At 44.3% G+C, this 27,809-nt stretch overlaps 2 protein-coding genes across 5 annotated transcripts in view; one reads left to right on the top strand and one right to left on the bottom strand.

The window, feature by feature from the left end:
• The window catches only part of EIF5B (eukaryotic translation initiation factor 5B), a 58,719-nt gene extending 57,327 nt beyond the window's left edge, over positions 1–1,392 (bottom strand). The window contains exon 1 of one of the 3 annotated variants that reach the window (XM_068268202.1): positions 1,293–1,392. In XM_068268202.1, coding sequence (XP_068124303.1) covers positions 1,293–1,324 — 32 coding nt within the window. In that variant the 5' untranslated portion in view covers positions 1,325–1,392. Of the gene's footprint in view, positions 1–276; positions 601–1,292 lie in introns of those variants that run through there. The other 2 variants (XM_068268201.1, XM_068268203.1) reach the window with 2 other exon arrangements.
• TXNDC9 (thioredoxin domain containing 9) lies at positions 447–27,171 on the top strand. 2 transcript variants are annotated; one of them, XM_068268205.1, is made up of 5 exons: positions 447–718; positions 5,322–5,521; positions 16,560–16,678; positions 18,770–19,024; positions 27,034–27,171. In XM_068268205.1, the coding sequence occupies exons 2-5, from the start codon at positions 5,333–5,335 to the stop codon at positions 27,152–27,154; spliced, it is 684 nt and encodes a 227-aa protein (XP_068124306.1). In that variant the 5' UTR covers positions 447–718; positions 5,322–5,332; the 3' UTR covers positions 27,155–27,171. The 2 variants fall into 2 exon arrangements, with proteins under 2 accessions (XP_068124306.1, XP_068124305.1); XM_068268204.1 differs by having other exon boundaries at positions 448–702.
• Positions 27,172–27,809: the final 638 nt, after the last annotated feature.

Below are 27,809 nucleotides of genomic sequence, written 5' to 3'. Positions count from 1 at the left end.
CATGATCATTGATCAGTCTGTAACTAAATAAACCCTCCTTCATGAAGTCTGCTGGTATTAGGTGTGACACAGAACTTTATAAATATGAGGGTAAAACCTGTGAAGAGGCAACTGAGTTGGACCATCACACTGAATAGAGGTAAGTAGGAAGATCCAGGGAGAAGGGTGTGAGAACAGCTGCCACTCACGGCAGTCTAGGCCTCTCTGCCCTCTCTCACACACACTCCTCAGAGCATATGGAACACTAGCAATAAGGAATGCCTCGGCTCTTCTTACCTCTCCTCTGTCTTACTCTTCTGTTTCTTCCCCATGATGGTGCAGTATGGTCAGTACACTCAACCCGCCTGCTCTCGCTCACCTCGCTGCATACAGTGGCCACAAGCTGCTCTAGCTTTTCCTCGGCGCATGTGCGTGACCCGGCTACCTGCGTTACGTCATCAGTAACACGCCGAGCAGAGCCAATAATAAGCATTAACAGACGAGACTTGACGACGTCCCACCAAATACCGTGGGATGCATGGGTGAAGTGAACGCTTGTTGAGCTTTGCCAATAACAAAAATGGCGATGCACAGGGTGGGTTGGTGAATATTACGTGAGACGTCAGTTACGGGCCAGCGGATTACTACGTTATCGTTTGGTTGTCCTGACAGTGGTTCTGTGTTGGTGGGAGTGGCTGAAGAGACAGCAGCGGGGCTCTGGTGGTGAGTGACTGAGAAGGTATTAATGGTGCATGGAGATGGGGTACCGTGTAGGTGGAGGGCAGTGATTCGGGCTTTGGGATAATAGCGGCTCCGGGAAGGGAGGTTGTTGCGAGCTTAGCAGATCCATTGCTGTACAACAGAGGCCCGAACAGCTCGTGGCCCTGTGTCATCCTCGCTGCTGATAATGGAACAACCCAACCCTGCCCAATTTGGCCTGCATGTTGTAGAAGCAGTGACGGTGTGGTAGCCCTGTCTGTGACGGGGTCCTTTGTTTCCACACAGTGGTGGCTGCCTGAAGCATAAGTAATGCTGTTGCAATTCAGAGATGACACTGGCAGACTTTCGCCTAATGTGGCAAAAGCTAGATTTCTCACTGATCTACACCTGATCAAAGAGGGATTTATCACCGAGTAAATTCGTCGGGTGCCCAGAAAAGACGATGATAAAATTCTGCTAAAGCCTATTCTTATACTTAACCCTTCCTCTACCGATGCCTAGCCACCCACAGCTAACCTTAAAAGTGACCTGAAGGAGTAAAATGATTTAAAATAAACACATGAAGTAGCTGCAAATTAATATTCCATACTAACCTCACCGTCGAGCCTCTCCAGAAGCTCACCATTTTCTTCTTACAGAGATCCCTTCCAGTCCTGACAATATTTTGTCAGAACTAAAATATACCAGTTGCTTTCAGTTATATATCAGTAGCTGTCAGTTACAACTGAATATGCAAGATAAAGTCCATGTTTCCCTATGGCTCAAGTGGGTGATATTACAGTTTAACAGTGGCGTACATTTGAAATCGGCGCCGGTAGACTTGGGCGCAGGATACAGCCGGTATGGCTGATCCTGCTTCTGCACAAGTTGGGGCTGTGTTAATTACTATTCCCCCTCCAGGCCGCCATGGATGTTAGGGAATGATATAATTTGGCTTCCAGCTATTGCTGGAGGCCGAATTGTGTTTTTTTTTTTAAGCAAGTTCGGCTCCGTCTTCTGACGGCGCCGACGTTACTCACTGAGCGCGGTGTGATGTGATTCCTATAATGGTCTATGGTGGCGCCGGCTGCGCCCAAGTCTAGCAGCGCTGAAAAGCACTGCTCCGATTACAGTTTAACAGTGTGCTGACCAGGAAGCTGTTATGGGGTAATGGCCATTTTTAAAATGGAGGGTGTAGAATTTTATTGATTACAGTGGACAAATGGGATGCAGGCGAGGAGAAAGCGATTGAGAAGTAGACTACATAGGACTGCACATCCATGGGGGCTTATGCATGTCTCCATTTGGGACTATGTGAACGGGAGGAGGTATTCCCCAGCCCAGAATATGGTGCACAAGGAGCCCTCTGGATTAGATATTTGGATGATATACTGGTGGCGTGGACTGGCACAGCTGGGGAGCTTGAGAAATTCGTGGCCAAATTAAATCAGAACAGTGGGAATATTAGATTGACCTACACCTATGGCATGGAAATTTCCTTTTTGGATCTCATGCTAAGGGTGGAAGGAGAAACTGTGACGACCACATCTTTCCGCAAGCCCACAGCTGGAAATACTCTCTTGCATGCCACCAGTCACCATCCTGTGCCCTTAAAAAGAGGTAACCCTTATGGGTCAGTTCCTCCACTTGCGGAGGAACTGTGGTAGGGATGAGGATTTCAAAAAGGAATCCCGTCTGATGTATCAGCGATTCCGTGATAGGGGATACTGCCATTCTGTTTTACGTAAGGCACTCAGGAGAGCATGGGGCAAGGACTGACAGGAGTTGTTGGCCCCCGGGGGGATGCCGCAGAGGTGGAGGGACATATGCGGCTCATAATCGACTTTGGAGACCACTGGGATGAACTGAGAGGTTTACTCAGTAAATTTTGGCCTATTTTGACCTCTGATCAGGAGGTTGCTAAGGTTGTGGGACCACGCCCCCTTATGACTGCCAGAAGGGCACCGAATCTAAAGGACTATTTGGTACATAGTGAAATACAGAGAAACCCCTCGACTTGGTTAGATCGTAGGAGACTGGTGGGGATGTTTAAATGTTCAAAATGTAAGTTATGCCCCTATATAGAGCGTACTAATGTCTTTCATAGCAGTGATGGGAAAACAGAGTTTACAATTAGGTCCTTTATCAATTGTGAGACCACTAAAGTAATCTATATGATACAATGTCCATGCAAACTCAAATATGTGGCGAAAACAAAGAGATTACTAAAGGACCGTGTACTAGAGCACTTTTGTAAGATAACGGGAGGGAAGGCCAGACTGTTATTATGATATTCCCTGTAATGATCATATATTATTCCTGTGAAGGGCAGGACAGTGAAGGGGTTATATGGTTTAAAAATCTCAGGGAGGAGGGGTGATTTTGATGAGGTCCTGTATTGCAAGGAGACAATGTGGATATATAAGTTGGGTACTGTTGCCCCCTTTGGCCTCAATGCGGAACTGGACCTATCCCCCTTCCTGAGACCTAAAAGATATAAATAAACCTAATATAATTGTATAACATTGTTCAATACAGAGGAATATGTAATATTGGTAATGTATGTAGTATGTGTGGATCCGCAATGCATGTGACATTTATGTCATGAATAGAAGCAAGCATATTCAGTCTGACATATGAATGGTGCCTGAGTTTAAAATCTAAAGAACAACGTGAAATTGACTGTATGAGGTCTTTTTAAACAGGTAGAAACAAGATGCAATTGAAAGACTGACAACCCTGTATGCCTGGCCTTTTGGACTAATGTACTGCTAAGCTGACTGCATACCAACTGATTTAGTTTGATTGCGACGGGAAGTGATACCTATATATTGCTTATGCCTATGATCCAACGCAGCCCCCGTACAAGACAGCATAGAAGTTTGGTTGTTTCTATGGCAATGGGCGGAACGGAGGGACTGGTTTTAAATGAAGACGATGGCTGGTTTGGCCACACCCTGATGAAACGCCTAATGGGTGTGAACCGCGTTGGTGGGCGGAGCGATAGCCGACGGAGCTGATGCATGTCTCATGACGCATCGTCCAGGAGCCGCATGAACCCCGGGCAGATGACCAGCGTGTTTAGCGTGTAGGCGGAAATACACGCGGCGGTATACATACCGGCAGCCTGAGTGGTGATGGGCCCGCTACACTACTTGGAGTGTCAGCGGAGTTGCTGCGGCCTTAAAGGGGACATCTCTGCCGGTGAGATCCAACCATGTTATTTGATGTGCTATAATTTAGGCAAACATCTCCACAAGTTACCTGGAATTCTCTATCTTTGGAATTGGAACTTGGTGTCTATACATGGATACTCCCTTCCTGTTTGGAATAAAAGGAGAGGGGGGGTGGGGGGCCCGAGTTATAGAGACAGTGTGGCAGTATGGATGATGAATGCTTGCGCGGACAGATGTGAGTGATTCCATTACTCTCTGGCCAGAGATAAGTTATTGCCTCTATCTGCTCGACTTGTAGTGCTATGTTATGGCTAATTGCTCCGCCTTTGCTCTTTGTTTTTAATAGGTGGGAAGAATATGCTGTATAGATGGTTTTGTATACAGATGGTTTTGTATACAGGCTTTGTATTTTTGGAATTGATAAATTGATTATTGGTATAATTATAGTGGCCTTATGACCTGGGTGTATATATTTAGTAGATTCATTGTGTTGAGGTCGGCCCCACCCTTTTATCTTACAGGGTTTGTTAACCAATCATCCCATGTGGCACCATTGCATTCTTGCTATACTAACCTTAACCGTCCCTGCTGCTGCTGCTGCAAAATAAATGCAAATACGACTTAGGGGCCCATTGATTTACTGGTTAGTGGTAAATGTGAGGGCCCGTGCCACCCATTAAATCTATTGGCCCCTATGGCAGTGCCCAAACTTTCACCGTTAGTGTGTGGTCAGATTTCCTGCTTTCTTATCACTGACATACTCAAAGTCTATTTTAATAAACATGAGTATGTTGGGGCATCAATCCTCTGTGCATTCAAAACACAGTGATTAACCTCCCCGGGAATTAGTATGGTTGAGGTGAGCCAACGAGAAAGTCCATATGACACGGTTCTCTATTCACTGTAACATCTACAACTTGAAGCATTCTAATTGGCTAAATTATGTGGGCATATTATTACTAAAACCTATCTGAAACCTAGCTGTTAGCACAATTAAGTTACTGGAATTTCCCTATGCACTTAAGTCAAGGCTGTGGTCTTAAAACATTGGCACTTTTGACTCAATACAACAAAATTATACAATTTAACCAAGGAGGTGCCAGCTTATACTTTATTGGCTTTAGCTATGGACTTTCTCACTGGCTCACCTTAACTATATTGGCACCCTCCCCATAGGGGAAATTAATAATAGAGTAGGCCATTGGTGGGGGTAATCATCATAACTTACCTATTGGGGAGGGGGCTTCTCCCCCTTGGCCTCCCCCAGCTTCCTTGTATAGAGTTAGTTCTTGCAAGTTAGTTCTTGAGCTTTAGGGACTGTGGATGTGCTCTGCATGCATGCAGCTAATAATTAATTTACCCATGTTAATCAATCAGTGGCAGTTTATGCAAAGTTAATATGAAATACGTGTTTACTTATTTCCAGTGTTAAAAATAAAGTACTTACATGTTAACTAACGTTTATAGACTTGCAAAAAATGGCGGCTGACACTTCTGTGGAGATGTTCACAAAAGTTATGGAGAACCAGTTAATACAGACTGCCAAACTGATGGAAGAGCAACTGGATGCAGAGTTGGAAAAGTTTGATAAGATGGATGAAGATGAAATGGAGCGTCTGAAAGAAAAACGATTGGAAGCTTTAAAGAAAGCTCAGCAGCAAAAACAGGTATTGCTTGATGGAAAACCATATTAGCAGCCTGTACCTGTCTGTGCACTGAAATGTTAGCACAAACCTTTATTGAATATAAACTGAGGTAATTGAATGTGCATAGCGAGGAAATGAAAAGCGCTACTTAAAAACAGATGAGAGCCCTACCTGCAAAAGAGTGCAAGCCCCACTTATGGGATAAAATACACACTGAGCATACACATGACCTGTCTACCACTGGAGGATGTTGGTTTCCTGTAACAGCTTGCATGCAACTTGTTAAGTACTCGTCCCTCCCACTGCGAAGAAGTCAATCCTCCATGGGAGGGGACCTAACACTAACTAAAGCCTACCTATGCATATGCATAGCCTGGGCGCGCTACCAAGTAAAATTGAAAATTGCGCAAAAGTGGGATCAGCGCATCACCAGGCCGCCTCCGATCAGAGATGCGCTGAGCCCCCCCCCCCAGAGACTGCAAACGCACCTTGAACCCAAACAGAGGCTCTGCATATACACCAAAAGCAAAGCTGTTAAGTGGGAGCGGCTGACCAAAAATGACCAATCCATGGAGGATTGACTTCTTCGCAGTGGGAGGGACGAGTATTTAACAAGTTGCATGCAAGCTGTTACAGGAAACCAACATCCTCCAGTGGTAGACAGGTCATGTGTATGCTCAGTGTGTATTTTATCCCATAAGTGGGGCTTGCACTCTTTTGCAGGTAGGCACTCATCTGTTTTTAAGTAGCGCTGTTCATTTCCTTGCTATGTACTAATTTAATTCATTTTTGGTCCGCCGCTCCCACTTAACAGCTTTGCTTTTGGTGTATATGCAGAGCCTCTGTTGGGTTCAAGGTGCGTTTGCAGTCGCTGGGGGGGGTGGGGGGGGGAGGGGCTCAGCGCATCTCTGATCGGAGGCCATTCGGAGGCGGCCTGGCGATGCGCTGATCCCACTTTTTGCGTAATTGTATGTGCAGTAGTATATAGAACCACCCTGCAGTCGTGTATTCCAGTTTTCAATTTGAGGTTAAGTTTTAACTGACATCTGTAGAGCAACCATTTTAGTGTGATTTATGATCCTGTTCCTTCAGCTGCCAACAAAAAGAAATGATGAACATTTAAACTATTAATTTCCCTTTTGTTATAAGCAGTGTTTGCTCACCCAGATGTTATCCCATATTGTCATTGAAACCATAACTTAGCTCTACGGAGCGCTTTTGTACAACTACAATCAAAACACGTGTTAATCCTGTAGATTGATGTACAGAAAGTGTCTTTATTAACCATTTAACAGCATTCTGACTTATTAAAACAACCTGTTTGAGCCTGTTAACGGCAACAGGACGTTTTGATAAGTCGCGCGTTTCCGCCGCCGCTCCGCACGTGTGCGGGCCACTACCACCACCGTTTCTGTTCAGCGTTGGGGAAGAGGACCAAGCAGTCCTCTACCCAATCGCATTGCCTAGAATGAATGGACGTGACCACGAACAGCGGCCACATCCATTCACCAAAACAGGAAACAGTCACAGTAAAATGTAAAAAGTGAACACTTCCTATTACAGAAAGTGTTCACTGTCTTGTGGCCAAAAAGTAAAATTACACATAGTCACATACAAGCATATACAAATTAACTGACTCGTCTAGACACCCCCCCCCCCCCCCCCCCCCCAAAACGAAAACAAAACAAAAAACACTTGTTAAAAAATAAATCAGTTTCAGAAAAATACATAAATAGTTGCCTTGGGACTACGCTTTTTTTAATGTATATTTTATGAGGAAAAATTACTTTTACTTTACTATATAGGGGCTTGTACTTATGGAACAGACAAAAAAAAAAACTGAAAAATAATGCCTATACTTCCAAATAATATATTGTCGCCATACATTGTGATAGGGACATAATTTTAACAGTTTAAAAATCGGGACAACTGGGCAAATAAAATGTTTGTTTTATCCACACGAGAATGTTTAATTTTAAAACTATAATGGCCGAAGACTGAGAAATAATTCCATTATTTTCTTATTTTTCCCATTAAAACGCATTTAGAATAAAAAAAATTCTTAGCAAAATGTACTACCCACAGAAAGCCTAATTGGTGGCAAAAAAAAAAGGTATAGATCATTTTGTTGTGATAAGTAGTATTAAAGTTATTAGGGTATAAAAGGGAGGAACACTGACAGGTGAAAATTGCTCTGGTGCGTTAGGGTAAAAACCCTTGGGGGTGAACTGGTTAAAGAGGGATTGTCAACCACAAAATCAAATTCCATTTAAACAATTAGTATTATTATTATTATTATTATTATTATTATTAATTGTATTTATAAAGCGCCAACATATTACGCAGCGCTGGACAATAAATATATACAATGATACAAGGATGACATACATAGGGTTATACACATAGAACAAAGTTATACATACAAATTGTACAAAATACATGATCGTGCAATATGGGCTGGTTAGGTAGGCCCAGTAATACAAGTACAGGCTGTCATAGGACAGGAGCACATGATCCTGTAGATTACACTAGGGAGTGGAGGACCCTGCCAGAGGCTTACAATCTAAAGGGAGGGGTGGAAACACTAGGGGGGGGCTGTTAAATATTCCTTAGAGTTACTGTGTGGTAGGAGGTGGGTAGGCCATCATAAAGAGGTGGGTTTTGAGGGCTTGCTTGAATGTGTTGAAAGAGGGAGCAAGTCTGATGGGTGGTGGAAGGGCATTCCAGAGGGTGGGGGCAGCTCTTGAGAAATCCTGCAGGCGGGCATGGGAGTGTGAAATGCGCGGGGTGGGGAGGCGAAGGTCGTTGGAGGAACGGAGGGGGCGACCTGGTGTATACTTGTGAACAAGCTCCGAGATGTAGGTAGGGCATGTTTTGTGCACAGATTTATACACCAGGCATAGAATCTTGAAACTTATCCTGAGACGGATAGGGAGCCAGTGCAGGGATTCACAAAGGGGAGATGTGGATGCAGAGCGGTGCGAAGAATGGATGAGTCTTGCAGCCGCGTTCATCACTGATTGAAGGGGGGCAATGCGTTTCAGGGGGAGGCCAGAAAGGAGGGAGTTACAGTAATCAAGGCGGGAGATGATGAGGGCATGGATGAGCAGTTTGGTCGTGTCCGGGGTTAAGAATGGGCGGATCTTGGAGATATTACGGAGGTGGAAATTGCAGGCTCTGGTGATGTTTTGGATGTGTGGGATGAAGGAGAGGTCAGAGTCCAAGGTGACACCCAGGCAGCGGGCCTGGGAGGTAGGAAGAATGGTTGTGTTGTCGATTGTGAGGTGGAAATCTGGGATGGGTGCAGCAGCATGGGGTGGAAAGATCAGGAGCTCAGTTTTGTCTAGGTTAAGCTTTAGGGACCTAGCTGACATCCAGGAGGAAATTGCTGAGAGACACGAGGAGACCTTGTTTATGGTGGTGGATGAGAGATCGGGGGAATGGGGGTAAATCTGAGTGTCATCTGCATAAAGGTGGTAATTGAAGCCCAGGGAGGAGATAAGCTTGCCAATTGAGGCAGTGTATATGGAGAAAAGAAGGGGGCCTAGAACAGAGCCCTGGGGGACCCCAACTGAGAGGGGGGCAGGGGTTGAGGAGGAGCCATTGAAGGAAGTGGTGAAGGAGTGATTGGATAGGTAGGAGGAGATCCAGGCCAAGGCAAGACCATGGATGCCCATGGACTGTAGTGATTGGAGGAGGAGGGAGTGGTCAACAGTGTCAAATGCTGCAGAGAGGTCAAGGAGGAGCAGGATGGAATAACTGCCTTCGGCCCTGGCAAGGGTAAGGTCGTTGACCACCTTGGCGAGGGCTGTTTCAGTTGAGTGTGCAGGTCGGAATCCAGACTGTAGGGGGTCAAGTAGGGTATTGGTGTTGATGTATTGGGTAATGCGTTGGTGGACTAGGCGTTCGAGGAGTTTAGAAGCATAGGGAAGGAGGGAGATTGGGCGGTAGTTTGAGGTTAGGGATGGGTCGAGTGAGGGTTTTTTCAGCAGGGGAAGCACAGTGACCTGTTTGAATGCTTTGGGGAAGATGCCTGTGGAAAGGGAGAGATTGAACAAGGAGGTGAGGACTGGGGCCAGGTCAGGGAAGTGGGGACGAAGAGTATTCGCGGGTACCGGAGCACAGGGAGAGGATGTGGGGGGGGGGGGGAGCCACTAGCAGCAGGCTGACTTCATCAATGGTGGCAGGAGCAAAAGAGGCGAGGGGTGGATGAGACAGGGGAGCAGCTGGGAGGGAAGGCAAGGGGACAACCTGAGAGGCATTGGGAAGGGAGGGATGGAGGAGGGAAATTTCATTGCGTATTGTTGCAATTTTAGTGGTGAAGTGGTTGGCAAAGTCATTGGCTGAGAGGGAGGAGCTGGGAGGGGGAGGAGTGGGGTTGAGGAGGGAATTGAAGGTAGCAAAAAGCTGTCGAGGGTTGGAAGCTTGGGTTCCAATCAGTGCTGCAAAGTACCTTTGTTTAGCCTCAGAGAGGGTAGTGTGGAAGAGTAACAGTTTGGCCTTGTAATCTAGGAAGTCAGAATTGAGATGCGATTTCCTCCATTTCCGTTCGGCTGCTCGAGTTTCTTTCCTGAGGTTACGTGTGTGGGTGTTGTGCCAGGGTTGGGGGGCTTGATAGGGCGGAAGATTGAGGGGGCAGCTTGATCTAAAGCAGATGAGAGGGCAAGGTTATATTATGCGGCCGCTTCATTGGGGCATGTTAGGGTGGGTAGGTGGGAGGAGAGGGAGAGAAGGGGACTTGCTAGGACATTTGGGCTGAGATTACGTAGGTCTCTCTGCCATCGACCAGACTGAGGGGTGGGAAGAGAAGTTGTTGGTGGGGAGATAGTGAAGGTGAGGAGGTGATGGTCAGAGATAGGGAAAGGTGCGATGTCCAGGTTGCTGAGGGAGGTGGACTTTGAGAATATAAGGTCAAGAGTATGACCAGCGCGGTGGGTGGTGGAATTTGTGTGCTGAGAGACCAAGGAATTTGGTGAGGGAGAGTAGCTGCTTGGCAGCAGTGGAGATAGGCTCATCGATAGGCAAGTTGAAATCCCCGAGTATGATGGTGGGGAGGTCAGATGACAGGATGTGGGGGAGCCAGGAGGCCAGGTTGTCTAGGAAGGGTGAAGTTGGAGCAGATGGGGGGTGATATAGGACCGCAATGATGGCTGGGAGAGGTTGGTACAGGCGGATTACATGGGCCTCAGAGGATGAGAAGTGCAGGGAAGGGGGCGGTGATAGGACCCGGAAGGTGCAGGGTGCGGAGAGAAGCAGACCCACTTCTCCTCCAGACCTGTTGTCAGGTCTGGGGGTGTGACTGAGATGCAGTCCCCCATAGGAGAGAGCTCTGGCTGCGGTACAGTCAGAGGGGGTGAGCCATGTCTCTGTGAGGGCGAGGAAGGTGAGGGATTTGGAGAGGAAGAGCTCATGGATGGATGTGAGCTTGTTGCGGACAGATCTGGCATTCCATAGACCACAAAACAGAGGGAGAGAGTGCCTGGGGGTTGTATGGATGGGAATGAGATTATGTGTTTGTAATGCTGACAGGAATCTCACCCTGCGTTGCAAGCACTCCAATCTATTCAGAAATCTTTCTGCTGTCATAAATCTTATCTGTCAGCCTGGCTTTGTTCTCTTCCATTGCTCATGGAAAAAGCTCGTCATCTCCCCTCTCATTTTCCTGCTTCTCACTGATTGGTCTGAGCACACTTCAGAGTTACAGACTGAGGCTGCAACATCCTGTGATTCACACGTGTCTACAAGCAAGCCTGAGATGACTTAGCAGATTGAAGGAGAAAAGAAAAAAACTTAAGGGAGGAAAGGACATCAGGATTTAGGTTCACACTATGGGAAAAAGACATGGCCCCTGCCAGGAACAGAATTCTCTTCATATACTAAATAAAATTCACTGAAATCAAAATGTGGACAGACAGTACAATGCATCTGTTTTGTAAGTAGAATATGTGTGTGTGTGTGTGTGACACACACACACGCGCGCGCTTGCAAAAGTATTCGGCCCCCTTGAAGTTTTCCACATTTTGTCACATTACTGCCACAAACCTGCATCAATTTTATTGGAATTTCACGTGAAAGACCAATACAAAGTGGTGTACATGTGAGAAGTGGAACGAAAATCATGATTCCAAACATTTTTTACAAATCAATAACTGCAAAGTGGGGTGTGCGTAATTATTTAGCTCCCTGAGTCAATACTTTGTAGAACCACCTTTTGCTGCAATTACAGCTGCCAGTCTTTTAGGGTATGTCTCTACCAGCTTTGCACATCTAGAGACTGAAATCCTTGCCCATTCTTCTTTTCAAAACAGCTCCAGCTCAGTCAGATTAGATGGACAGCGTTTGTGAACAGCAGTTTTCAGATCTTGCCACAGATTCTCGATTGGATTTAGATCTGGACTTTGACTGGGCCATTCTAACATATATATGTTTTGTTTTAAACCATTCCATTGTTGCCCTGGCTTTATGTTTAGGGTCATTGTCCTGCTGGAAGGTGAACCTCCGCCCCAGTGACAAGTCTTTTGCAGACTCCAAGAGGTTTTCTTCCAAGATTGCCCTGTATTTGGCTCCATCCATCTTCCCATCAACTCTGACCAGCTTCCCTGTCCCTGCTGAAGAGATGCACCCCCCCCAAGCATGATGCTGCCACCACCATATTTGACTGTGGGGATGGTGTGTTCAGACTGATGTGCAGTGTTAGTTTTCCGCCACACATAGCGTTTTGCATTTTGTCCAAAAAGTTCAATTTTGGTCTCATCTGACCAGAGCACCTTCTTCCACATGGTTGCTGTGTCCCCCACATGGCTTGTGGCAAACTGCAAATGGGACTTCTTATGCTTTCTGTTAACAATGCCTTTCTTTTTGCCACTCTTCCATAAAGGCCAACTTTGTACAGTGCATGACTAATAGTTGTCCTATGGACAGAGTCTCCCACCTGAGCTGTAGATCTCTGCAGCTCATCCAGAGTCACCATGGGCATCTTGACTGCTTTTCTGATCAGCGCTCTCCTTGTTCGGCCTGTGAGTTTAGGTGGACGGCCTTGTCTTGGTAGGTTTACAGTTGTGCCATACTCCTTACATTTCTGAATGATCGCTTGAACAGTGCTCCGTGGGATGTTTAAGGCTTTGGAAATCTTTTTGTAGCCTAAGCCTGCTTTAAATTTCTCAATAACTTTATCCCTGACCTGTCTTGTGTGTTCTTTGGACTTCACGGTGTTGTTGCTCCCAATATTCTCTTAGACAACCGCTGAGGCCCTCACAGAGCAGCTGTATTTGTACTGACAGTAGATTACACAAAGGTGCACTCTATTTAGTCATTAGCACTCATCAGGCAATGTCTAAAGGCAACTGACTGCACTCAGATCAAAGGGGGCCGAATAATTACACACACTCACATTATTTTTTTTTCCCTGGCATAGTAAGGCTGTTTCTCCTCCTTTAAACCGGGTTTGATAAAGGTAAAGGTGTCATTCTAATAAAAGTGTTTATAACTGTAAAAGATAAATAGCACTGTTGTACCACACAAACCGTCTCACTCATTCCCCCTGGCTGTTGGAGTCAGATGGTCCCTTTGGGGTTGCAACCACATTGTACAACGTTGACTGGCTTAATTGCACATATGGTCCGAGAAGCTTAGATCTGTCTTAGCAAATTACATAAACTCGGTCAACAAACGCCAAGCATAAAGACTCGACACAAAAGCAGAGTTTGCAGTTGCACAGAGGCAAATGGCAAAACTCAACCTTGCAAAGCCGGCCGGTCGCACCTTGATTGCACTGAGCATTTTGCGCATGCACTGTTCGCTGAAATTGCTACTATGCATGTGCAGGACACTCCTGGCCGCAGGGGTGTGATCAGGGTGTGTTCGGCTAGGGGCATGCGCAGTAGCTGCCGACTCTCAGCAACCGGAGGGGCTCAGGAGGACACAGACACAGGACGAGTCCAGGGGGCTGGAAGAAGCCCCAGGTAAGTTAAAATTATTTTTATTTTTCGCTTAAGTATTCCTTTAATTAGTCATCTGAGAGATGTGAACGGGTTTATTGTTTTTAAATTGTTTACAATCTTTTTTAGATTTTTGTTATATTTTTTTGATGCCAATAAAATAAATTATTTTTGAGAAATTGAATAGCGCTGTTTCCATGGGCAATGTTACATTTCATGTACGTAAACCCAAGCTTTAACCAGGCAAATGTTGATAGCAATCAGGTTAAAGAGGCACTGTGGTGACATATAGTAGAATACAGTAAATTATTCTAGGTACCCATTTTTACAGTAATTTTTCAGCATCAGAAACACTTTCTATATCTTATATATTGCTATATATTTAATGTAGCACTGCCCTCATCATGATGTTTAGCCTAGGCTGATTAGTTATGCCAAATTCTCTGCAGTAGCCAACGCTTCACATTGCACTCTTCTATGTAAACGAATAGAGTAAAAAACAGCTGTTTGCAGTCCGCAAAAGAGTACGATGCAAGTAATGTCATTTTCAGAATTTGCAGAAAAGTAGATGGCAGTCAGTTGGATAATTTTAGCATTTAAAGGCAACTGAAGTGAGATGTATATGGAGGCTGTCATATTTACCAGTATTTCCTTTTAAGCAATACCAGTTCCCTGGCTATTCTGCTAATCCTCTGCCTCTACTACTTTTATCCATAAACCCTGAACAAGAATGCAGCAGAGCAAGTGTTTCTGACATTCTTGTCAGATCTGACAATTAGCTGCATGCTTGTTTCTGGCATTATTCAGACACTACTGCAGCCAAATAGACCAGCAGGACTGTCAGGCAACTGGCATTGTATAAAAGGAAATAAATATGTAAACCACCATGTATTTCTCACTTCAGTTGTCCTTTAAACATTGATTGTAAACGACTGCTTTTATCGAGCAAGCATGAAGGCAAGAGGTGATGCAGCATAAACCTGCTGGTGATCATTCAACAGCAGATCTCTGCTGATGGATGATCTAATATAAAATGGTTGAAGATGGTGGCAAGCCTCTAAATGCTTTCTCAGGCAGATGGGGAAAGAAGCCACTTTAAATGGGGAAAGAAGTCACCCCATCACAGTGTTCTCCCCAGAATTTTTTTCCAGCTGGGTGGCATGAAACAGTAGCCGGGTGGGGCGTGATGAGAGAATGCAGAGCCGTTGCTTCTTTTAGCAATTCTGCTAACGGCATAGGAGGAGGTGAGCTGATAACAGCCGGGTGCTCACCAACACTAGCCGGGAGGAGCACCCAGCTAAAACAGCCTGGGGAGAACACTGCATCAGTGCAAACATACAGTATACACTGGCTCACTGACACTGTGAAGGTAAAGGGGGACGGGGACCACCACCAACTACAAACAAATGCTCCCCTCAAGACCCGTTAGTCCTCCCTGCTCACCGTCATGTAGCAAGGTGAGAGAGTGGCAGGTTCAGTTTCACTAGTTGGATAACCACCAGTAGTTGCCCGTTCAATGTATAAGCCCATACAATGTATATGCCTCAAAACAAGCGCAATTGCCTCCAATGTGTAAAAACCAAAATGTAATAAACTCTTAAAATAGTAATGCACGTACATAATAAAATTTCCTTGTAAAGCATATCACAAGTATACTACCGATTCCCCTGGTCTAGGGCCACGGCACAGCTTGCTTCTCGTCGTCTACGTCCAGCGTCGTCCTCGCTGCCCTTAAGCCACGCCCTACAGGTTTCATCACAGTATGTGACTCATCAGGGGCTCATCGGCCATGATTGTAATTTTTCAAAAAAGCCTGATAGCAGGAATTTGCTGTGATTTATTTTCAGTTTTAATGCAAGTCAATGTGAGCATGTTTTTACAAGCGAAAAATGAAAAGCACTCTGCAGCATGTCTCTGTCCTGAAAGAGAACATGAGTTGACAGGAATACGGATGTTTCCATGTCATCACCTTCTCTAAGGCCTCTTTTGCATAGGCGATGGAACTACTTGTTTGTCGAGCAATTCAGGCTGCCGGCCACAAGCGCCTTTAACCTCCTGGGCGATAATCCCGAGCTGAGCTCGGGGTATATCGCGCAGGAGGATTTCTCAGGCCCTGGTGGGCCGATTTGCATAATTTTTTTTTTGTTACACGCAGCTAGCACTTTACTAGCTGCGTGTAACTTCCGCTCGCCGCCGATCCGCCGCTACCAGCCGTGCTGCGCAGACACCCCCCCCCCCCCCCCCCGCAGACCCCCTGCGCAGCTTGGTCAATCAGTGCCAGGCAGCGCTGAGGGGTGGATCGGGACTCCCTCTGACGTCACGACGTCCCGCCCCGTCGCCATGGCGACCGGAGAAGCCCAGCAGGAAATCCCGTTCTGAACGGGATTTCCTGCTTACTCTGATCGCCGAAGGCGATCGGAGTGGGTGGGGGGATGCCGCTGCGCAGCGGCTATCATGTAGCAAGCCCAGGGCTCGCTACATGATTTAAAAAATTAAAAATTAAAAAAAAAGTGCTGCGCCCCCTCCTGGGCGATGCAATTGTATCGCCCAGAGGGTTAAGCTGCAATCAGCACCTACCTGTAAAGGGCTAGTGACACACAAAATGCATGTTGTTCTTCTAACACAGCTCCAACTATTTTTATTCCATCATCTGACATACTAAAGTACTAGATAGTGCTGGTCTGTTGAGAGCTGACTGGCATAAATAGAGGAAGTAATTGGCCAATCATAATTAAAAGTATGTGCCAGGCTTTATGGTAAGAAACTGCTTGCAGTAAAGTTGTATACAGCTTTGATCATCAGTTTGATGCTTGTAAAGGAGTCTTCCGTCTAATCTACCCATCAGAACGCTCGTGACAAGCAGTTTACAATAGTGGACATTTTTGGCTAGTTGCTTTGTTCCTCTAGAGACACAAGGAGCTTTTCTGCCTATTGTGTCCCTCCTATCTGCCTAGGGGAAGTACAGTGCATGCTGCTTGGCCAAGCCAAATTTGCATATAATTTGTCAGGCACTGTCAGTTGATGCAATTAAATTCTTTTCAAGGCTTCAGCAATATTATTTTATTTTTATATATTCACACGCAACCTATTATTGTCATTTAATGTCTAATTTGTGCACTCAGGAATGGATTTCCAAAGGACATGGTGAATACAGAGAAATTCCCAGCGAGAGAGATTTCTTCCAAGAAGTGAAAGAAAGCAAGAATGTTGTATGTCATTTTTACAAGGACTCTACTTTCAGGTACTGATGCTTTTTAAGCTGCAAATATTCATGTACTGGGTTGTTTCTGCGGAAGCTATGGTAAGATCTGCATTGTGTGCCTATGAAAACGATAGAAGATTTCTACTTCCATAGGTCATGTGTTTATTGCCAACTGCTAAGCAGCTTGGTCTTACTAAACAAAGCAAGCAGTGTTGCTAGCTGTATTGTGTCTGCTATTATAAATAAGAGTTAGGCCTGGAACCCACTAGGAAACGCTGCAGTGCTTTAAAAATGTATGCAGCAATCCCTAGTGCTATTGCGCTCGCGATTCCCAACGCTTAGAAGCAATGTAAAGTCAACTGTACAGTGCTTCCGATTAGTAATTTGCACTTTTTCTTTTTTCAAAAACTTTATAATACCTAACAGATTTCCAGCTTCCGTCTGTATAGACGGAAGCCGGAAATACGAACACCCATTAAGTATTATAAACTTTATTTAAATTCCTAATCGCTCGCCCCCAAATCGCTGCAAAATCACCTTTCAAATCACCCCACCACTCACTTTCACTGGCAATGCATTTTTGCAAATTGGCGATCCCAGAATGCTGCCAAAATCGCCCTAGTGGGTCCTAACCCTAAGAGCCTTAGTTACATCTATGAAATGAAGAAGAGCCTCCATACAAAGCAAGATAGAATGCATAAACTCCATCTAGTCTGGGCCACATGGGTAGAGGCTAAAGGTTCCCATACTTAACTCTATTATCACTGTGCGATCAAGTGATTAATTTTATTGTGCGATCAGCAACAGTGTGGTTGATAGAAAATCGATTAGTAGCTCGCACACTGCAAGCGAGATCCTATGCAATTCTCCTTTACCAATTGAGCTACACTAAGTTGTGTCTCCATGCTCTGAAACCAAAAATCGATTCTGTGCCGATCAAAATAATGTGAAAAGTAGCTGATTCCTTTACGTTCGACCATTTTTTTCCTCCTGCCTGATTGAGTAAATTGGTAAATCTATCACCCAATTTCCATTGATCACGCAGAACGGAACATAATCGATTCACCCCCAATTCAATGAAATGATTAAATCGAATATTGCATGTACTCCTAGTTAACTACTACTGGTACCTTCATACCTTCCTAAAGGTATTAGAGGCAGAGGATCAGCAGGGCTGCCAGGCAACTGAAGTGATCCAGAGACGAAGCACCTTCATGTATTTTGCCATATACCGTATATATCAGTGGGAACATGACGGTAAACACCTACCCTGCTCTCTGTTTCATTCTTTTCTGCTAAATCTGCCTGTTATCAGCTCTGATAAGAATCCCCGACTGAGCATTCAGTCTAGCTTTCCCGAAATGATTATAGCTGAGTCAGTCTTCTGTGATGTCTTTTCAAGCCCAAGTCTGCCCCCTTGTGGCTCTGCTTTGCTGCTATTTATCCTTGAAGCAGAAAAGCAGAGGCACAAAGGGGCAGGCTTGGGCTTGAAAAGACATCACAGAAGATTGACTCAGCTATAATCTTTCAGGTGAAAGCTAGACCAAATGCTCAGTCGGGGATTCTTATCAGAGCTGATAACAGGCAGATTTAGCAGAAAAGAATGAAACAGAGAGCAGGGTAGGTGTTTACTGTCATGTTCCCCTTGATATATGTGGTAAATTACATGAGGGTGCTTCGTCTCTGGTTATTTTTAAAAAGAAAAAAAAATATGGCAGCCTCCATATCCCTCTCACTACAGTGTCCCTTTAAGCTAGTACTAAGTGTATTGTTATGCAGGGACAATGTGTTAAGACAGCTTCTGTTCAATTCAGCTACAGTTTTCTTCAATAAAAAAAACTGTCTATGACCATGTTTTTAGTTTTATCAGAATCTGTTAGTTTCATTAACGTATTACTGTAAATTATTACGATAGACTTTTTTTTTTTTTTTTTTAAACTTTACTTGCAGGTTTTTGCACCTGAACCCTCTTGTCACACATGTTAACATACATATATCTGCTAACCCCTTTTTTCTTGAATTGTGTGGTTGTTTGCTGGTGGAATATGTTTTCAATAAATCTTTTTCTTTAATTGAGAAAAAAAAAAGCGTTGGGTTCCTGCTTTGATATTTTGTATTTCTGATGAACAGGTGTAAAATCCTGGACAAACATCTTGCAGTGCTGGCTAAGAAGCACGTAGAAACCAAGTTCTTGAAGCTGAATGTGGAGAAGGCCCCTTTCCTGTGTGAAAGACTTCGCATAAAGGTGATCCCTACTCTTGCATTAGTAAAAGACGGGAAGACAAAGGATTATGTGGTTGGTTTTACTGATTTGGGCAATACCGATGAATTTTCTACAGAGACTTTAGAGTGGAGGCTTGGATGTGCTGGCATTATTAATTACAGGTAACTTTATGTTTATGTATTTTTTATTTATTGCAGTTATTCCTACAGCTGGTTATTCAGGCACAGGATATTTAGATTATATTAGTAACCCAAAAAGTTTCCCCTTTGTTTGACCTAGACTAGCACTAACTCCCCAAACTCAATCCCTTCATAAACACTAAGGCCTGGGATCCACTGGTGGCGGAAAGCACCGCCATTTTCCAAAGTCACGAAAGTCTGCAATTTTACTGCTATTCCCGGATTGATTGCAACTTGGCCATGCATCCTGTCTTTGTGGTCACTCCGGGATTGCTCCAGAATTGCTGTAGCCCAATCGCAGAGTGCAAGCGCTGCAAAGGAACCACTTTTATAGGTGTGCTTTGCTGATCGCTGGAAAAACGAAAACGCTACTAAAGCACTGCTAGTGGGTCTCAGGCCTAACTTTCACTGTTTCAGTGAACATGCCGCTGTATACAGTACAAAAGCAAGTAAATCTCTGGTAGTGGGCTATTTGAATAAAGGTATTTTGTTCAGGTTCCATAATCACATGCACAAGATGATGTTTTCTATATTTCCATAAAGAGATGCACTTAAAAAAAAAATGGAAATTCAGTACTTAGATTTGGTGTAGTCAGCTGGATAGCGTAACACTAAGGCTGTTGCCTTTGATGTGGATTTGAGCCCTTGACCGGCTCAGTATGTAAAACAGGAAAGAGTCTTTGGGCAAGGCTCCCTAATGATCCTTGTTGCATGTGGAGTGCCATGAGTAGCTGCAGCCCTGAAGCATTTTGAGTCTGCCTGGAGAACCACACTATAAATATTATGTGTCTAAATTTGCAGAGGATTCAGCTGAAGTAAAGGCATCTGTTTAGGGATGGATTACGATTAGTCCTCACTGAGATGAATAACAATGGACAATACAGCGGACAGTACTACTTTTTTCTCTTTCTCAAGATGTAAAGCATGTATACCATGGCACCTAAATTTGGTGCACAGAGTACAGGTAGCCACTGACTTACGAACGCCAGACTTATGAACGACCCACCGATATGAATGCCATGGATCATATGATTCTGTGGGAACAAGTCAAAAACATTTTTTTTTTCAAATTGGATTTGTACTTTTTGAGAAAATTGATTTTAAAAAATGCAAAGAAAAATGGCTTTTAAACTTGTATAAGCAGGTACAGGGGTCAGAGGTGACACAGAGGAAGACACTGGAGGCACAGAGAAGGTACAGGGGACAGAGATGGCACAGTGTTCCGACTTAAGAACAGATTCAGGTTAAGAATGAACCTACTGGCAGGGGTCACACTTATCGGCTTTCGTACGCGTTTTCTGCACAGAAAAACTGACTTCAACTGAGAACTCATGTTAATCAATAAGCAAGGTCACACTTTATTGCAGATTTCGTATGCAGAAAAAAAACTGACATCTTGCGCAATTTGTCAGTTTTCTCTATAAATTACATTAGCTGCTGTAAGGCAGGGATCACATTTGTCTTTCAGTTTTCTGCAAAGTGTAGAAACTGAAAGACAAGTGTGACCCCTGCCTGAGAGTCCCTATCTTATTCGTTAACCGGGGACTACCTGTGCCATATAAAATTTGAGCCTAACAAGCTGAATAGTTAAACTTCTATATTTATTTATAAAATGAATAATAATTTGTGATGTGTTAATAATTATTATTTTAATATGCTAATTCTGATTTGAAATGGAATTTGTGGGGGCTGACCCAGCACTTTGCAGTAGATGTGTCATATTTGCTCATGAAATCTTTTACAAGGCAACTGATTATAAATAACAATAATAATCCACCAGTTCATGACTGATTAGCCAGTTGTGGATTTCTAGTTCAACCCCTTCAAATGCTGTTTGCAGATTGATCATATTACTTATCTCCAGTGATTAGGTATTACAGTATTTGCAAATAACACTGCTACTGAGTAGTACCACCTAGAGGAAAGTAGTAAAATGTTTCTTCTCTGATTCACTGTTATGGAGCATAGTTACGAAGTAGATTTACATTATTCATTAATCAGCTCTTTGCATAAAGCATAGGCTCTGATTTACAATGTCTCTCAGTCTAGAGAAAAGAAGGTAAAGTTTCTGAAAGGCTAATGAATTGGCTGTGCAACTGCAGTTGAGTTTATGCTGACAGCCACCTAATTAGCAGACAATTTTGTAATCCATCCCATGTTTGCTGGATTGCATAGGTTCCAGGGCTGTGGAGTCGGTCCAAAAATCCACCGACTCCGACTCCTCAGTTTAGGATTCCTCCGACTCCTCGACTCCGACTCCTCCTCTAATTTGCATATTACAATTTTGTTGATTAACAGTATGTAACGTGAAATTCGTCTCTTAACTGCCAACGCTTAGGAATTTTACAAGACAACTGAAGTGAGAAGGATATGTAGACTACTATATTTATTCCCTTTAGGCTAAAAGTAGTCCTTGGTAAGAGTACTTGTAAAAGGTACAGACCGGAACAAAGAACATCTATCAGGCCCTAGGCAATGTAACTGTGGGTACTTGTAAGAGTGATGTGCAGGTACTCTGCAGGGGAATGAGGAGATTCTTCCTCTATTACACATTCTTCATGCACAATCTGAACAAGGTTTATGGGTGATAGACAACACCTCTGTGTTCAATGTGCACAACATTTTCAGTGGATTCCCTGCAGCTCTGTGGGGAGAGCATATGTAGAGTATAGTACTACTTTGTAACAAAGTAAACCTGAGACAGATGAAATTAAAGTTTTATACATACCTGGGGCTTACTCCAGCCCCCTTCAGGCTAATCAGTCCCTCGCTGTCCTCCTCCGCCACCTGGATCTTCTGCTATGAGTCCAGGTACTTGAGCCAGTCTGGTGTAGTGCGCATGCACACACTCCGCCGCCGGGAGCATACTACACCTGCGCAGCACTATTGTGCAGGTGGAGAACGCTCCTGGCTGTGGAAGCGGCACGTAGCCAGACTGCTCTGATTGGCTGAATTACCTGGACTCATAGCAGAAGATCCAGGTGGCTGAGGAGGACAGCGAAAGACCGAATGGCCTGAAGGGGGCTGGAGGAAGCCCCAGGTATGTATAAAGCTTTTCTTTTAATTCGCCTCAGGTACCCTTTAATTCATAGTCACCAAAACAAATTTTAACAACATATCAATTTATTTGATTTCATAAGCAAAGAGAGTGCATACATTTGCATAACCAGCATCAATGCAGAATTATTTCCATCTCATTGACCATCTCTATTAGGCCTAGTGCACACCGAGCGGTTTTTGGAGCGATCCGCCGGCCGCATCCGCCTGTAAAAACGCTTGGCTAATGTATTGCAATGGGATAGTGCACACCGGCGGTTTGAGGTTTTTGCCAAGCCGCAAACGTGCCTCCTGCTGCACGTTTGCGGTTTTCGGAAGCGTTTCGTCCTCGATGTAAAGTATAGGAAAAACGCAAACCGCTCTGAAAAACGCTACTTCAGAGCGGTTTGCCAGGCGTTTTTGTTACAGAAGCTGTTCAGTAACAGCTTTTACTGTAATAATATGTGTAATCTGCTACCCAAAAACGCACCCAAAACCGCTAGGTGTGTTTAGAAAACGTCTCTAAACATACCTGGAATCGCTCTGAAATCAGCTCCAAAAACCGCTAGCGTTTTGTGGATCTGCTAGCGGTTTTGGTGTGCACTGGGCCTGAGTGACACGGCTACACATTAGGCTTTATACTTACAGCATAGATGTTATTTCGTATATATAAGAGATTCCTGTGTACACATCATGTATACAGTCACAATCAGATGTGTATATCTGACTTTAAAAATATGGGGACTGCTTTATTGAAGCAGCACAAGTAACTCATTTTGATTGGTTTATTTCATTTTTGTGGACTGAACACAGCTATTACTGTATATATACATTATTTTTAATGACTATTATCTGAGAAATAGAACATTTTATCATATTTTCTATTTTAATTACAGTTACAAATTCATTAGGAGTCGGTGCATTTTTTTCCCGACTCCAGGCACCCAAAATTGCTCCTACTCCACAACTCCACAGCCCTGATAGGTTCCCCAGTGTTCTTCAGTGGTCCTCAGCCTGGGGTGACCTAAATAAACTGGTTTACAGCACAAGTCTTGTACAAACACTTTTTTTTTTCCCCGGTAGTGGTGAAGCATTTATTTAGTTCTGTGAGACGTACAAAAGGGAAAGCAGTTCCCACTGGGTGCACTGTCATCTGTAAAACCACATGGATGCTCAAACACTTTCTCACAGTGCTAAATAAAAGTGCTATTCTTATCGTCCGGGTTCTTTTAGCAGTTTCGCCTCACTTGCCATTTTCAGTGACTCAGTCACAGGAATTGAGGCAAAATTTCCCCATCCAGAACCCATTCTGGAATAAAAACCGTGTCGTGTTCTAACCTATCACTTGTTCTGTCCAAAACTACAATAAAGTTTTGACCTATGTTCCAGTTTAGCACGGGTTTGAATAAATTGTGTAGACTTCCCGAGGTTGATATACATACATACATACATACATACATACATACATACATACATACATACATACATACATACATACATACATACATACTGTTATAATTTTTATTATCATTATATACAAAGCTTGTCAGACCAGAGCTGCACAGGTGATAATAATCAAGAGAACTAACTCCTTATGGGAATTGGCTTTACTTTTAAATCCGTTATTTTTAAATGAGTTGGTTATTAACAAGCTAAACTTTTTTTTTAAAAAGGGGAAAAAAAAAAAAAAAGATTAATCGGGGTATCTAGTACAAGCTTAAAGCTTTCTGCGCACGCTAGGTGGTTCTTGGCAGAGGCTGGTAAGAGAACTGACGTGTAGGCCAAGGGAATTGTTCTCCTCCTTACCACTCTCACTCTGTCATGCATTGTCTCTCCTCCCCACGCAGTAGCAGTAGTCCTAGAGGCTAGCAAGTTGTCTGTACAGAACAGCTCTGAACGGTCATCTGAGGTATTATACTCACCAGTCTTTGGTTTCAGCAAATGTCAACAAATGTCACCCTGGCAGACTTCCAAGAATGGTGTGGATGCCGTCTTCAACCTGCAGCAGGGGACGCACACTCTAGGGAGCACGCGCTTCCTAGAGTCAGCTGTAGTTGCGGCGGGGGAGCAGGGCTTCGGCACTGGTGCAAAGGCCAGGGTATTTAAAGCCTGGCCAAACAGCGCCCAGTGCTTCATAGTTTAAGCAGCTGCAGCATGTTTTGTGACTCCAGTCACCCCCATCCCTGTCAAGCCAGCCTGTCATTGCTCATTCAGCTTGGTCTAGTTAGTCTGGCCTGTCCTGTCATTTCAGCCCAGTCAGTCATCAGCTTGTCCAGTCTGTCATCAGCTTGCCCTGTCACGCTATGTCCTGTCAGTCATCATTCTGTCCAGTCTTCCCTTCTTGCCTCACTGCAGGGTTTTCCCTTCCTATTCTTCTCATCACCAGTGGGGCAGTACTAGGGGTCGTGAACTGGTTAGCATCAAACAGCAATGGAGCCTGTTGCCCATTATGTGTGATGGCCCATCATCCCTTGTGAGGTGTGCTGCTGAAGACACATACCTACTTAGACTCCACACCCTGACAGGTATTGAGTCCCAGTACCTGTGGGCGATGGTACTCGTACATGTTTTCACACCCTAAAACTATGCTTCTGCCAAAGCAATGCTTGTGATCATTTCAGTTGAAAACATACCCAGCTTATGGGTGGTCCTCAGATATCTGCAGTCCCCCATCCGGACCCACAGACTGCTGAGTTGGATAATGCTCAGCTGACTGCTATTCTAGTTCTTGCAGTTGAACTCTTCCTGCTTTCTCTCCTTCCCCTCCCTAGTAGAGAAAATGGGCTACTCTCCAGAGAACGAAGCAGCACATCTGTGCACGTGCTGAACGTAAAAAGAACCCAGAGGCTGCATAACCATTTAAAAACCATTATGAAATGGAACTACTGATAGAAAAATAAGTAGCCTTATGTCCATTAACAATACATGATGCCATTCATTGGTCCACTTGCAATGATGGCAACACTACGCTCCATGGGCACCATGCGCGCAGCTGTACTTCAGGAGCCTGTTGAAAATGGTTTGGTTGTGCTCAGGTGCAATGGTTGATGGTGGCAGCCTTTTTCAGGTGTCACTTGATGTTACAGATGGGAATCAATGAGCTGTATAGCAAATCTGCTGGGTGCGCATTCTGTCATGTATCTATTTGATTCAGTACCTCTTCGACGTCTTCTCTGATGCCTGTTCTATTGTGTCACACATCGCTGGATCATACTTACACCGTGCCCAACACATGTGGCAACTGCACACATCGACAAATTCAGGTCACGTGGTTTCAGGATACAGTGTAGTTACCTGCTGGTATACAGCCCACTGACCTCTTTGAGGCATCGCTTCTTCACTTTTTTTGAAAGTTTGGCTGCTGCAAATCTTCGCTGATAGAATTTGAGACAATTCATCTTTTGGACTTTGTCACCTGAAACTGGGGCTTGCATGACCCGACTCATATGAAAACTTAATAACTTGCATGTGATTCTCAGATCAGTTCCGTGATTTGATTTTGTCAATGTGTATTGTTTTATGGTGTTGCAATTTCAATTGTGACAAGTGTATTTGCTTGTGCTCAAACTGCATTATTTTTATGTGTCTTGCATATTTACTGGGTTGTACTTGGTTTTTTGTGGTGCTTTTGGTTGTAAAATCTTACCACTGGCACCTTATATGAAATCCATGTTTCAGGTAGAAGACGGGGAATATCCCCTGATTCTTGGTCACAACTGGGCTGTCTACCTGATTTCTGCTACTCAGACGTAATACTTATGCATTGTTCTTATAAGACTGTGGCATTTTTGTTATGGTGCCCATACATGGTACAGTATTATAATTTTTTTTTTTTTACGATTAGATACTTTAGTTTGATTTTTCCATCAGATCGAATATAAAGATTTTTCCAGCATGTCCGATAGGATTTTCATTGAAAAAAAAAGATTCTTTTAACCACTTGCCGACCGCGCACTCATAATGCGCGTCGGCAAAGTGGCAGCTGCAGTGCAGGACCAGCGACGCAGATCTGCGTCGCCGGCTGCAGGCTAATTAATCAGGAAACAGCCGCTCGCGTGAGCGGCTGCTTCCTGTCAATTCATGGCGGGGGGCTCCGTGAATAGCCTGCAGGCCGCCGATCGCGGCTCGCAAGCTAAATGTAAACACAAGCGGAAATAATCCGCTTTGTTTACGTTTGTACAACGCTGCTAACAGTAGCAGCGTTGTACTAGATCAGCGATCCCCGGCCAATCAGCGGCTGGGGATCGCTGTCACATGACAGGCAGGAGCCTGTTAGAGGCTGCACAGGACAAATCCGTTCCTGTGCAGCCTCCGATCTCCGGGGCAGGGAGGGAGGAGAGGGAGAGGGGGAATCCTGCGGTGGTGGGGGCTTTGAGCCCCCCCCCCCCCCCCCCGCCAGCCACACGCAGGCAGGAGCGATCAGACCCCCCCCCCCAGCACATCATCCCCCTAGTGGGGAAAAAATCTGGTTGCTCTGCCTGGTGTTTGATCTGTGCTGGGGGCTGTAGAGCCCACCCAGCACAGATCAGCGAAATCAGCGCTGGTCCTTAAGGGGGGGTAAAGGCTGGGTCCTCAAGTGGTTAAACTTTAATTTGATTAGATTGTTTTGGTCGAATAAACTGGAAAAACTAACGTTTTTATTGTATCGTGTATGAGCACCATTAGAGATGTTTGGGGAAATGTGGGTTGAAATTCCTTTAAATGATGTGAGTAGAAATTGCTTTAAAAAGAAAGCCTTTATGATTATTGTTGAATGCTTGTGCAGCCTATAGGTTCTGATTACATTGCTGCATATTCTTTTAGTGTTTGACTGGCGCACATTGTTGGGTATAACATTTTTTTTTCTTTTGTGAATAACCTATCACATGAAGGAGTCATAACTGTGTGCTGTGAAGCATTTGTGGTTTTGATTTCCATGCTCTTTAACCTCTATCATCCATTTTTGTTTTTTTTAGTGGGAATCTGATGGAACCTCCTTTTCAAAGTCAAAAGAAATCTGGCACTAATTTCACAAAAGTGGAGAAGAAAACTATACGAGGAAAGAACTATGATTCAGACTCCGATGATGATGACTAAATTGTTAATGGCCCATGCCCGAGCCTTCTTCTGAATTCATACTTTATGTTAAGCTAGATAGAAGAGTACTACCCCATCACTGGAACTAAACACTTTTCTGTAGACCAATGTCACACACAGGCTGAAGCCATGCTTATCCTGACACAAACCTAGTAAGGAATCTTCTGAATGTAATCTGCATTACCAACATTGCTAACAAGAAAGCATTGCTCTGTTAGGCTGCTTTTCCACTTGCCAGCGCAATCACAATTGCGTTTGCGCTTGCAAAAGCTTTTTTCCACTTGCAGTGATTGCGATGTAAGGCGTTGGGTGAAAAATGTGATCGCACTAATTATCGTGCACCCCAACAATTGCAATTTGCGGAAAATCGAAACGTGCTAATGGAAAAGTGCATCGTTATTTAACATGTAAATCACGGTGCACTAACGATCGGCAAAATGCCGGCGATCCACTTTTTTAAGCGGATCGCAGCTAGTGAGAAAGGTGCCTAACTAGCAGCTGAATGTCTCCATATTGCGGCAGAGGCAGGCACTGCTTTTTTGGAGGCAGCACTGTTCAGTGAGCTAGGGATGGCCAGTGAGATGCAAATTATTCCAAGTTGAGGCAGGATTATGCTAATTTTTTATGCAAATAAATGCATCTTAAAGGGAACCTG

Source organism: Hyperolius riggenbachi, chromosome 2 (genome assembly GCF_040937935.1).
Source record: "Hyperolius riggenbachi isolate aHypRig1 chromosome 2, aHypRig1.pri, whole genome shotgun sequence".
Lineage (NCBI taxonomy): Eukaryota > Metazoa > Chordata > Amphibia > Anura > Hyperoliidae > Hyperolius > Hyperolius riggenbachi.
This window is presented reverse-complemented; position numbering and strand designations above follow the sequence as displayed.